We start from the raw sequence: 13,558 nt of genomic DNA, 5'->3' as shown, positions 1-13,558 counted from the left end.
AAAAGTGCCAAAATTATGTGGAATGGGACAGCTCTTAAAGGAGTACTCCACTGCTCAGCGTTTGGAACAAACTGTTCCGAACGCTGGAGCCAGTGTTGTGAGCTTGTGACATCATAGCCCCGCCCCCTAATGATGTCACGCCCCACCCCCTCAATGCAAGTCGATGGGAGGGGGCGTGGCGGATGCCACGCCCCCTCCCATAGACTTGCATTGAGGGGGCGGATGTGACGTCAGGAGGGGGCAGGGCTATGACATCACAAGCTCCCGACGCCAGCTCCAGCATTCGGAACAGTTTGTTCCAAACGCTGAGCAGCGGAGTAATCCTTAAATAAAGCATACGAGACATATTAACCCCTTTTCTACTTGTTCCCTTAAATGGGTATTCCAGGAAAAACTTTTTTTTTATATATCAACTGGCCCCAGAAAGTTAAACAGATTTGTAAATTACTTCTATTAAAAATTTTTTAATCCTTTCAGTACTTATGAGCTTCTGAAGTTAAGGTTGTTCTTTTCTGTCTAAGTCCTCTCTGATGACACCTGTCTCGGGAAATGCCCAGTTTAGAAGCAAATCCCCATAGCAAACCTCTTTTAAACTGGGCGGTTCCCGAGACAGGTGTCATCAGAGAGCACTTAGACAGAAAGAACAACCTTAACTTCAGAAGCTCATAAGTACTGAAAGGATTAAGGTTTTTTAATAGAAGTAATTTACAAATCTGTTTAACTTTCTGGAGCCAGTTGATATATATAAAAAAGTTTTGTTGCTGGAATACCCCTTTAGTCTTCATTTTTATATTCTAGATTAAAACAGCATGATGGGAATTCATCAAGCTTTTTAGATCGTTTTTAAAATCTAAAATTATCGCATCAAAAGTCTCTTCTCCTGCAACTTTTGTGCGACTTTTGCTATACATCATATCTGAAACTGAACTACCACGTGCAGTGCTTTAGACTAGTTTTATGCAGTGGTGATCGAGTCATGATGTGCGACTTTTCTCTGAAAGTCGCAGCTCTCGTCCTTTACATACTAACTCACACTAATTTACTTCAGCCCTGAAAAGTACTCTAAACTGCTGGGGAACACCCACTCCTGAGAGGAGCTCACACAAATTGAAAAAAGGGGAAAGGTATGATACAGAGCTTTGTAAAGCTGGGGAAAAAATTAAGGGCAGGAGGGGTGTTAGGAGTAGCTAGGGAATATAATCTGAGTTAGTTTAGAAAATATGGTTTGATGACAGGCACTCTTTAAGAAAAATATACGCTTTACAGAAGGAAGACAAAGAGTTTTTATTATTTTACTAAATAATTACTTACGGGAGTTAGAAATTTGTAGGTCAGGTGAGCATTTTCAGCCAGTACATCCGCTGCAAGATCAAAATACTAAAAACAGAGGTAGAGTAGTACAGTTACTATCATACAGTTCAGTTCTGGGTAGGAAAAACAAGGTCACAATAAAATTTACCTCCTGAATGCTATCTAGTGCATTTCTGAAGATGTATTAACACAAGACTACTCACACGCATAACACTCTAAAAAAAGATCCAGAATTGTTGTTCACTAACACATAAGTCATAAGAGGATACAGGTCCTCTATGAAAGGCTTGTCATATCAGGACATCCTTTTTTGAAATCTGTGTGTTGAGTGCAAGAAATTCCGCATCAATTCAGCACAAATTCTGCGCACATTTGCATGGCATCTGCAAAACTGCAAAAAATCCACATAAAGGATGGCATAAAGGAATCTGAGTAGAAGCACTGAAATTCCACATGTGAACACTGCCTTAGGTGATGAAGATCAAAAGAACGAAAGGGCAGAGGTTGGTTTAGGAAGTTCTCCCACGACTTTAAAGGGGTACTCTGGTGAAAAACTTTTTTTTTTTAAATCAACTGGTGCCAGAAAGTTAAACAGATTTGTAAATTACTTCTATTAAAAATTCTTAATCTTTCCTATACTTGTTAGCTGCTGTATACTACAGCGGAAATTATTTTATTTTTGAAACACAGAGCTCTCTGCTGACATCATGACCACAGTGCTCTCTGCTGACATCTCTGTCCATTTTAGGAATTGTCCAGAACAGCATATGTTTGCTATGGGGATTTGTTTTTACCCTGGACAGTTCCTAAAATGGACAGAGATGTCAGCAGAGAGCACTGTGCTCATGATGTCAGCAGAGAGCTCTGTGTTTCAAACGGAAAATAATTTCCACTGTAGTATTCAGCAGCTAAAAAGTACAGGAAGGATTAAGATTTTTTAATAGAAGTAATTTACAAATCTGTTTAACTTTCTGGCACCAGTTGATTTAAAAAAAAAAAGTTTTTCACCGGAGTACCCCTTTAATTAGCTTTTTTCTACCTGTCCTGAGTTTTAAATGGAGAATTACCCTGTTCCGAACGCTGGAGCAGGGAGCTCGTGATGTCATAGCTCCGCCCCCTCATTATGTCATGCCTGCCCCCTCAATGCAAGTCTATGGGAGGGGGTGTGACAGCCATCATGCCCCCTCCCATAGACTTGCATTGAGGGGGTTGGGCGTGACATCATGAGGGACGAGGCTATGACGTCATGAGCTCCCGGCTCCAGCGTTCGGAACAGGGTTTTTCCGTTTTTGCATTTTCATTTTTTCCTCATCACCTTCTAAAAATCATAACGCTTTTAATTTTGCACCTAAAATCCATATTATGGCTTATTTCTTGTGCCACCAATTCTACTTTGCAGTGACATTAGTCATTTTACCCAAAAATCCAAGGCGAAACAGAAAAAAATTCATTGTGCGAAAAAATTTCATTTTGTAACTTTTGGGGGCTTTCGTTTCTATGCAGTGCATTTTTCGGTAAAAAAAACACTTTATCTTTATTCTGTAGGTCCATACGGTTAAAATGATACCCTACTTATATAGGTTGGATATTGTCGTACTTCGGAACAAAATCATAACTACATGCAGGAAAATTTATATGTTAAAAATTCTCATCTTCTAACCCCTATAACTTTTGCATACGGGCCGGTATGAGGACTCATTTTTTGCACCATGTTCTGAAGTTTTTATCGGTACCATTTTTGTATTGATTGGACTTTTTGATCGCTTTTTATTCATTTTTTCATTATATAAAAAGGGACCAAAAATACACTATTTTGGACTTTGGAATTTTTTTTGCGCGCACGCCATTGACCGTGAGATTTAATTAATGATATATTTTTATAGTTTGGACATTTCCGCACGTGGAGATACCACATATGTTTATTTTTATTTACACAGTTTTTTTTTTTTTTATGGGAAAAGGGGGGTGATTCAAACTTTTATTAGGGAAGGGGTTAAATGACCTTTGTTAACTTTTTTTTCCACTTTTTTTTTGCAGTGTTATAGCTCCCATAGGAACCTATAACACTGCACACACTTATCTCTTATGTTGATCCCTGCAAAGCCAAGCTTTGCACGGATCAGTCAGATAGGGGCTTGATTGCTCAAGCCTGTAGCTCAGGCTTGGAGCAATCAATCGACGATCGGACGCCGCGGAGACAGGTAAGGAGACCTTTGCCTGCGTCCCAGCTGATTGGAACATCGCGATTTTATCGCGATGTCCCAATCAGCCCGATTGAGCTGCCGGGAAGCATTTACTTTTGTTTTCAGATGCGGTGGTCAACTTTGATCGCCGCGTCTGAAGGGATAACAGCGCGCAGCACAACGATCGATGCTGCGCGCTGTTAGCCCAGGGTCCCGGCATTGATTAGCAGCCAGGACCGACCCAGTGTGATGTAGGGTCACGGCGTGACCTCGCTTTAAACACCGGGACCGGGTGTAGGGTGTACAGGTACGCCCTACGTCCTTAAGGAGTTAAGAAATCGTACAGAAATATAATTCTATTATCAGACTCATTGGAGGACATTTATCAATGCTGGTGTAAGGTAGTAAAGATTTTACCCCTGTTCGCCTGGTGTACTGATTGCACAGTTGCTCAAAATTTTCAAAAATGGCGCACAGGACTTGATTTTGCGCAATTATAGAAACCAGTGAGCTGCAGAGATTGGTTTAAGCTTTGTGCTCTGGCATCTGACACTTTTGTACTTGTCCTATTATGTGGTGTAGGTTTGTGCACAAAAAAACACAGTAAAAGAATACGGTACTCAATGTTCACTACAGGGAAAGACTGGAACACAGTGTGTATAGTAATAATAATATCGATGTTAATATTGATGGGAGTATGCGTAATGCTATAATGGCGATTCTGGGGATGGACTGACAATAATAGTATGTTTCAAAAATGATGTGGAGAGAATGCTGAATATATAGAAAGAACTAAGAACAAGGAGGGAAGAGGGACAACAAAGAAAAGGGGGGGGGGAACAGAGGAAGACGGGGGGGTTACAGAAAGAACAGAGAGGTAGAGAGGGGGTTACAGAAAGAACAGAGAGGTAGACAGGGGGTTACAGAAAGAACAGAGAGGTAGACAGGGGGTTACAGAAAGAACAGAGAGGCAGACAGGGGGTTACAGAAAGAACAGAGAGGTAGACGGGGGGTTACAGAAAGAACAGAGAGGTAGACAGGGGGTTACAGAAAGAACAGAGAGGTAGACAGGGGGTTACAAAAAGAAAAAGATCTGACCACAAATTCAGTACAGTTAGTAAAATATTAAAATATATGCATTTATTAATAATAATGGTAATAATAGAAATAAATATAAACGAGGGTATCGCAGGGCCCTTTTTTATATTTAGTATTTATATTTTTTAACTATTGTTTATATTTATTTTTATTATTACCATTATTATTAATAAATGCATATATTTTAATATTTTACTAACTGTACTGAATTTGTGGTCAGATCTTTTCTTTCTGTAACGCCCTGTCTACCTCTCTGTAACCCCCTGTCTACCTCTCTGTTCTTTCTGTAACCCCCTGTCTACCTCTCTGTTCTTTCTGTAACCCCCTGTCTACCTCTCTGATCTTTCTGTAACCCCCTGTCTACCTCTCTGATCTTTCTGTAACCCCCTGTCTACCTCTCTGATCTTTCTGTAACCCCCTGTCTACCTCTCTGTTCATTCTGTAACTACCTGTCTGTTCTTTCTGTAACCCCCTCTCTACCTCTCTGTTCTTTCTGTAACCCCCTGTCTACCTCTCTGTTCTTTCTGTAACCCTGTCTACCTCTCTGTTCTTTCTGTAACCCCCTGTCTACCTCTCTGTTCTTTCTGTAACCCCCTGTCTACCTCTCTGTTCTTTCTGTAACCCCCGGTCTACCTCTCTGATCTTTCTGTAACCCCCTGTCTACCTCTCTGATCTTTCTGTAACCCCCTGTCTACCTCTCTGTTCATTCTGTAACTACCTGTCTGTTCTTTCTGTAACCCCCTCTCTACCTCTCTGTTCTTTCTGTAACCCCCTCTCTACCTCTCTGTTCTTTCTGTAACCCCGTGTCTACCTCTCTGTTCTTTCTGCAACCCCCTCTCTACCTATATTTATTTTTATTATTACCATTATTATTATTAATAAATGCATATATTTTAATATTTTACTAACTGTACTGAATTTGTGGTCAGATCTTTTCTTTCTGTAACCCCCTGTCAGCCTCTCTGTTCATTCTGTAACTACCTCTCTGTTCTTTCTGTAACCCCCTCTCTACCTCTCTGTTCTTTCTGTAACCCCCTGTCTACCTCTCTGTTCTTTCTGTAACCCCCTGTCTACCTCTCTGTTCTTTCTGTAACCCCCTGTCTACCTCTCTGTTCTTTCTGTAACCCCCTGTCTACCTCTCTGTTCTTTCTGTAACCCCCTGTCTACCTCTCTGTTCTTTCTGTAACCCCCTGTCTACCTCTCTGTTCTTTCTGTAACCCCGTCTACCTCTTTGTTCTTTCTGTAACCCCCTGTTTACCTCTCTGTTCATTCTGTAACCCCTTGTCTACCTCTCTGTAACCCCCTGTCTACCTCTCTGTTCTTTCTGTAACCCCCCGTCTACCTCTCTGTTCTTTCTGTAACCCCCTGTCTACCTCTCTGTTCTTTCTGTAACCCCCTGTCTACCTCTCTGTTCTTTCTGTAACCCCCTGTCTACCTCTCTGTTCTTTCTGTAACCCCGTCTACCTCTTTGTTCTTTCTGTAACCCCCCTGTTTACCTCTCTGTTCATTCTGTAACCCCCTGTCTACCTCTCTGTAACCCCCTGTCTACCTCTCTGTTCTTTCTGTAACCCCCCGTCTACCTCTCTGTTCTTTCTGTAACCCCCTGTCTACCTCTCTGTTCTTTCTGTAACCCCCTGTCTACCTCTCTGTTCTTTCTGTAACCCCCTGTCTACCTCTCTGTTCTTTCTGTAACCCCCTGTCTACCTCTCTGTAACCCCCTGTCTACCTCTCTGTTCTTTCTGTAACCCCCTGTCTACCTCTCTGTTCTTTCTGTAACCCCCTGTCTACCTCTCTGTTCTTTCTGTAACCCCCCCGTCTACCTCTGTTCTTTCTGTAACCCCCCGTCTACCTCTCTGTTCTTTCTGTCACCCCCCCCGTCTTCCTCTCTGTTCTTTCTGTAACCCCCCCGTCTTCCTCTGTTCCCCCCCCCTTTTCTTTGTTGTCCCTCTTCCCTCCTTGTTCTTAGTTCTTTCTATATATTCAGCATTCTCTCCACATCATTTTTGAAACATACTATTATTGTCAGTCCATCCCCAGAATCGCCATTATATCATTACGCATACTCCCATCAATATTAGCATTAATATTATTATTACTGTACACACTGTGTTCCAGTCTTTCCCTGTAGTGAACATTGAGGACTGTATTCTTTTACTCATTATTCTGTCTATATGACAGCACCTTGGGTATTGAGTGCTAACAATTAACCTCTGTTCCCTGCTTTCAAATCTATCTATTGACCTGCACATACCCACATATACAAATAATAAATACAGCTCCACTTCAAAAAGTGGGGTCCAGTGCATCAAACAGTAGACAACTTTGAAAGAAATTCTACCGAAAATTGCACAAAAAAATGCTATCGCGCAAAATTAGCACATTTGCAGAGACATTTAGAACACTGAAGTGGTATAAAGCCAATGATAAATGTCCCCCCAATGGCCCAGATTTATTAAGATTGTTGGGTTTTCAAAATCCCTACGCATTAAGGTTTTTCTTAAATATTCAGTCAGATTTACTATGTCTACTCCCTAGTTAGTGTATTTGGTTGGTTTATGATGTGTCCCAATTTGCAAACCGGACATCAATAATTAGTTTTTCATTTTTCAAATTAATTTTCCATTTAGGTTGGAACTGTGATGTCATTTTTGGCTGCCTGGGGGTAGTTTTACAGCAGCTGCAGAGTCACAGGTTGGGGACACAGTGCTCAGAATGTAGCTCTGCATCTGTTGCAAAACTACAATCCCCATCATTTCCAGACAGCCAAACGCATTATAGAAGTTGCAGTTATGCAGCAGCAATGGAGCAGGGATATACACTTTAAGTATTGTCTTTCTGGATAGCAAATCTGGGCCATTCTCTTCATTCTCTCATATAGTTGAGCGATGCAGCACAGTAGTAAGGCGGCATCACTGATGAATATTGTTCGCCATAAAGGGCAGCCTGTATTTTGGTGAGGGTCTACCAGAGCAAATGTGGTGGCAATTGCTAGTTTACCACCAGAAAAAGTGGTGAACCTATGCTGTAATGATATGAAAGATTTTACTTCAAGCAAAGTACTTAAAGGGGTTGTCCCAGAAAGCAAAGTTGGTAGAATCGGATGTGTATTACATACATATATGTAAGGGAGTATAAATGTACTGTATTTAAGTAACGTAATGCACATCCTTGTAAAGTTCTTCTCCCTCATTGATCTTGTTACTTCCTAGTTTCCTCTCTGAACTGTGACCATGATGTTGCCTGGCAACAGAGCGCTTGTTTGCACATGCAGTGGAGACCAACTGACATTACCTTCAGGAGACTGCAGTTGAACTGAGCATGTGTGCCCACCTCAGTGTCGTAACCAAGGGCAACAGTTATCAAAACAATGTAAGTACATGGGGAATTAGTAAACTTATAGGGGGAGATCACTTGTTTCATTTTTCAGAGGCCTTTCAGCAGACAGCTGGGCCCCAATTAGGAGATCGTAGGGGGGCCCCAGCGGTTGGACCCCACACGATCTTTAACTTATCACCTATCCTTTGGATAGGGTATAAGTTATATTTCACTACAGACCTCCTCTAATAAATCTCGTCCACTGCATAGTCAAAAATGAAGCACTGCATTTCACAGTCACTTTTGCCAATTTTGAAATTGTGCAAAAACTTACTGTGCAAAAACTTACTGCGCAAAAAATTTCAGCCAATAAAAGGTCAGGAAGGCAATGATAAATCTCCTCCACTATTCTTAATGGGACAACCCAAGTAGAAGGGTTATCTGGTGGGAGTTTTTTTTTTTTTTGTGTGGTATATAAAAAAAACCTTTACTTACCTCCAGCGCTCCCGCCATGCCTCCAGTGTCCTGCTCCGGTCCCCCAATGTGATCGATTTTCTGAGCTGCAGCGTGACTGTTGTCTCGGAAAAGCACTCGGCCCAGTGTGTCATACTGCAGTTCAGCTTATGCTGGCCGAAGCAATGTCCCACCTTGGCCAGTGATTTGCTGAGTGGCAGTAAACACGTCATGCTGCAGCTCAGTATGACGAGCGCTTCGGGGACCTAAGCAGGACGAAAGAGGCACCACGGGAGCACTGGAGGGGAGTTAAGGTTTAGTTTTTTATAAAAAAAAAAAATTCCCACTGGATAACCCATTTAAAGTCTCTTTCCTACATAGTATTTTGGTCAGAATCTTTATCCAATAACAGGAGTGGGGAGGGTCATATGTAGAGTTTGTTCTGCTCTAGACTGAATACACCCCATTGGGGTAACTCCACAAGCATCAGAATTGTTTCATGTTGATCTGTCACTAATACGACTAATGTCCCACCAGGAAAAAAGTATAGGTATTAGTGGTCAGAAAGTATGACTTATTGTAGTTATTGTCCTTATTCATTATGTATACTAATAAAAATACATTAAAATATTATCTTACAGCTAATGGTCTGTATATATAAAATGATAAAGAACAGCACTGTCTGGTCAGTATGGAGTAATACAAACCATGTACAATCTGATAGGAATCCCCTACCTCATACTTGCAGTATAAAAGTAAGAGATTTCCAAATGTTTCTGGAGGAAAAGGATTTTGCTGCAACAAAAACTGCATTTTCTCAAAGCCTTCGGTGGGTTTGGCTTCCATGTTCATCAATGCTTGATTATGAAGAGTAACTGGGTCAAGTTCCTGTGAAAATCATATTATAATCTGAATAAACAGCCAGAAGCAGGTACTAAAGCTACTAGGACTAGATGTATGGTTTGGAAGCAAACACAGTGGCCTTCATACATCCCCCACCTTATCCGCTAAAAAGCCCAGATCTTTATGTGGCATGCATTGGGTGGAAAATATTTATTAGACTCAGGTCCATACCGACATGCTTTCTTGTGGCTTGTCACAGGTTGGGCTGTGTAGGGAACCAGAGTTTGCTCCAAAATACAGCAATTCTTACGTTAATAGGAAATAACATTCATGATGCTGTTGTCAATGTTTTCCTATATAGTATAACCTCTTTAAGGGAACGTTCACACGTACGCAGATTTGATGGGCAGAATTTTATGCTGCAGATTTCAATATAAACTAAATGACTGAGCACAGCTTCTAATCTGCAGTTACAAATCCTGCACATCAAATCTGTGCAGGATCCTGTACGTGTGAATAGACCCTAAGGGTACGTTCACACATACAGGATCCTGTGCAGATTTGATGCGCAGGATTTGTAACTGCAGATTAGAATCTGTGCTCGGTCATTTAGTTTACATTGAAATCTGCAGCAGAAAATCCTGCGCATCAAATCTGTGCAGAATACTGTATGTGTGAATAGACCCTAAAGGAGTATTCTGTGATTCTTTTTTGTTTGACTGTGAAACAGGAGCTGTAAAGGTAGTGTAGGCCATAATACAGTGTCTCTACCTGTGTTTGATGTCTGGTCTCGCAATTCTTATGTGATCTTTGCCCCGGTGTTCATTTTTAGCAGCATACAAAATACGTATTGTCTCAGGCTTTTCCCAGGTTGCAGTGTGGCTGAGACATTACATCACTAGTCAGGTGTTGAAAGGGAGCCTGTCTGTGGAGCGACTGCTGGGTAGGAGGGAGATTATTCTCCACATGGCTGCAGGGATTTGTAGTTTCAAGCACAGCACAGCATGAAGGTCAGCTCAGCTGAGCTGCAATGGGTGGCTGATGTGTGGAAAGGAGAAAAGCGACCTCACACTTACAAACAAGGGATCTTGGGACTTTTAGTTGGAGGGAAGGAACTCCAACAGGAAATTCACAAAAAAATTGCAGCAGCAGCATTATGGTGGACTTACAACACAGCCATTTTACCCCAAAACAAGCATGGATCTTTCCAAAGTATATCTATTACTGCCGGCATGTAAGCACTAAAGTCACCTTATGCTGGATAACCCCTTTAAGACAACCACCTAAAATTGAACCAAAAAGCAGCTTTTTAAGAGATGACCCCTCAAAGAATACATAATGAAGGTGGAATGAAAATCTGTTGGGGTAAAATTGTGGACTTTTTAAATAGGTGTTCTTTTGGAGAGGTTTCACTCTACTCTTTTATAACAGACTAAGCTATATACGACATCAAGACCAAAGCTTTACCTCTTCAGACCGTGGAGGCATGTCTGTCAGAGCTTCTTGAGCTGCTTCATCTACAAGAGCAAATGGAATAGTACATACTGAGGATAGGTTTACGGTGATTTCCTATGTCATCTAGTTTATGTTACTCAAAAACTCATGATACAATTCAGTCCATGAGCTATGGACCTTAAAGGGGAGTGGTGGTAATTGATTTCTTAAATCCCTCAAACACATATACATGTGTACATACTAGTCATTTGGATTATATATGAGTACAGTATGTAGACAATCTAACCCCACTACACCAGTAGTTCGTAACTTACTGTAGACCAGTGTTTCCAAACCAGGGTGTCTCCAGCTGTTGCAAAACTACAACCTCCATCATGCACGGACAGCCAAAGGCTGTTCGGGCATGCTGGAAGTTTTAGTTTTGCAACAGTTGGAGGCACCCTGGTTGGGAAACACTGCTGTTGGAATTAATGGAAACAATGACTCGGGCACTATTTATTTCACATGATATTTTCAATGTTTTATAGTAGTACGGATCAAATATGAGGTACAAAAATGAAAGTTGGACATGGACTTACAATTTTTTAACTGATACTCAATGGCAGCCTTCAGGTTAAACGCTTCAATCAGCGCAGTCTCATGCAGTACCAAAGTGTTACCCACGCTACGGACATCAATTCCTTCAGTTGTCATGCCAACACCAAGCTCTGGGGGGGATAACAGAAATAAATAAACTAGGAAGATACATGGCGCTTTTTATACTGTTTCACAGGACTCTTCACACTTATATATAAACTACGTATAACATCGATAGCATACAGAAATTATTTAATAGCCGAAATAATTATTTACTTTATTTTCATTCAAACCAGTACTACAACCTACCTGGATGCTCTCGAATTCCGTGTTCTATAATATCTGAAATGTACTTTAAAGCAGGCACATATTGTTTCATGCTGTAGTAACATAAGGCAATGCTGTAGGATAGGTCTATCCAAACAAGAGAAAAAAACGGTAAGACATTATGAATGATAACGTTGACAATATAAAGCAAATACATGTATAAGATTTTTTTTGTCCTAACAGAATGGCCCTGAATTACTAAGAGTGGAGTGTAGTTTTCTTAGTGTTTTATTTTTTTTTCCCCACAATATTTACTAGGGATCAACCGACATAGTTTTTTTAGGGCCGATACCGATACTCTGTGGAGGTTAGGGCAGATAGCTGATAACTTATACCGATAATCCGGTATAAGTTATCGGCTATTTATCCCCCCCCCCCGACAACACTGCTGCAGATCATTGATTTAAAGCGGGCACTTTAAATCAATGAACTGCAGCGGCTTTTGCGGTGCCAGAGACCACCGCCGCCGCCACCCGCTTCTCTCCCCCTGCCTGTCCTGGGGTCCTAAGTCCTATCACTGCCACCACGACCGCCCCATCCCGCCCGCCCAGCACCCGCCCCACCACCACACCGCGCCGCCCCCGACCAGAGACCGCCGCTGCCCCATTGCCTCCCCCATTCCCTCCCCCATTCCCGGTTTTATAATTACCTGCTACCGGGGCCCTCTCTACTTCTGGCTCCGGCGCTGTCCTCCCGAGCTGTCATTGTGTGCACTGACGTTGAGGACGTCACTCGTCATTGCGGTGCGCAGCGCACAGCGTAACACAGGACGGTGCCGGGCCCCGGGAACAGGTAAAACCGGGGATAGGGGAGGCAATGGGGCAGCGGCGGCTGTGGTCTCTGGCCGGGGCAGTGAGTGCAGTGGGGGGGGGGGGGTGCGGCGCGGTGGTGGGGGGTGCGGCGCGGTGCGGGCGGGGCATTATCGGCAAGGTGATTGCCGATACCGATAACGTCCAAAATCGGTCGATCCCTAGTATTTACTAAGGTTTCCCTACATTTTACACTTTTCTCCAAGTTTAGCTTTTTTTTTTTACACATGCTCTGATCTGTAGGGTTTTCTGGAGCTCAAATCCACCACATTTTCTGTGGAAACCATAGTAAATATGTTGGGATTTTTCGAAAATGTTGGGACCAAGCCCCCTTTACCCTGTAGCCACGCCCCCTTTTTTGGGTTCTCACAGTAAAATGGAGAGTTGATCGGATTTTTTGGGAGCAAATTCTGGCGCAGTGTGCCAAATTCTGGTGCACAACCCGACAAAACAGGTCGGGTTTACAATAGTAAATAAGGGCCAATGTGTTTACTCGCAAAAAGCATTTATAAAAGTAACATCAATATTTATAAAAGATGTTAAAATCAATAAAGAGAAATAACTTCACTGGATTCTATGTATCCTCTACTGTTCTAAATGCAGAACAGAGCAAAAAATGCAATTAAAAGTGAAAACAGTATAGTAGGTAGTGATGCTTAACCCCTTAAGGACGCAGGACGTAAATGTACGTCCTGGTGAGGTGGTACTTAACGCACCAGGACGTACATTTACGTCCTAAGCATAACCGCGGGCATCGGAGCGATGCCCGTGTCATGCGCGGCTGATCCCGGCTGCTGATCGCAGCCAGGGACCCGCCGGCAATGGCCGACGCCCGCGATCTCGCGGGCGTCCGCCATTAACCCCTCAGGTGCCGGGATCAATACAGATCCCGGCATCTGCGGCAGTTCGCGATTAAAATGAACGATCGGATCGCCCGCAGCGCTGCTGCGGGGATCCGATCATTCATAACGCCGCACGAAGGTCCCCTCTCCTTCCTCCGTGCGGCTCCCGGCGTCTCCTGCTCTGGTCTGTGATCGAGCAGACCAGAGCAGGAGATGACCGATAATACTGATCTGTTCTATGTCCTATACATAGAACAGATCAGTATTAGCAATCATGGTATTGCTATGAATAGTCCCCTATGGGGACTATTCAAGTGTAAAAAAAAATGTAAAAAAATGTAAAAGT

The 13,558-nt window shown here is 42.5% G+C and overlaps 2 protein-coding genes across 3 annotated transcripts in view; one reads left to right on the top strand and one right to left on the bottom strand.

Annotated features, from left to right (window-relative positions):
- The window catches only part of LOC130273580 (tetratricopeptide repeat protein 30A), a 71,176-nt gene that overhangs the window by 34,606 nt on the left and 23,012 nt on the right, over positions 1-13,558 (bottom strand). For both annotated transcript variants that reach the window (XM_056520635.1, XM_056520636.1), the window contains exons 6-10: positions 11,544-11,648; positions 11,237-11,365; positions 10,671-10,720; positions 9,096-9,248; positions 1,312-1,377 (exon numbers count right to left, since the gene is read on the bottom strand). In XM_056520635.1, coding sequence (XP_056376610.1) covers positions 1,312-1,377; positions 9,096-9,248; positions 10,671-10,720; positions 11,237-11,365; positions 11,544-11,648 — 503 coding nt within the window. The remainder of the gene's footprint in view (positions 1-1,311; positions 1,378-9,095; positions 9,249-10,670; positions 10,721-11,236; positions 11,366-11,543; positions 11,649-13,558) is intronic.
- NPHP3 (nephrocystin 3) overlaps positions 7,943-13,558 on the top strand; it is a 118,405-nt gene continuing 112,789 nt past the window's right edge. Inside the window, exon 1 of the mRNA XM_056520628.1 lies at positions 7,943-7,961. The gene's annotated coding sequence lies outside the window, so the exon portion shown is untranslated. The remainder of the gene's footprint in view (positions 7,962-13,558) is intronic.

Source organism: Hyla sarda, chromosome 5, assembly GCF_029499605.1.
Source record: "Hyla sarda isolate aHylSar1 chromosome 5, aHylSar1.hap1, whole genome shotgun sequence".
Taxonomy (NCBI): domain Eukaryota; kingdom Metazoa; phylum Chordata; class Amphibia; order Anura; family Hylidae; genus Hyla; species Hyla sarda.
This window is presented reverse-complemented; position numbering and strand designations above follow the sequence as displayed.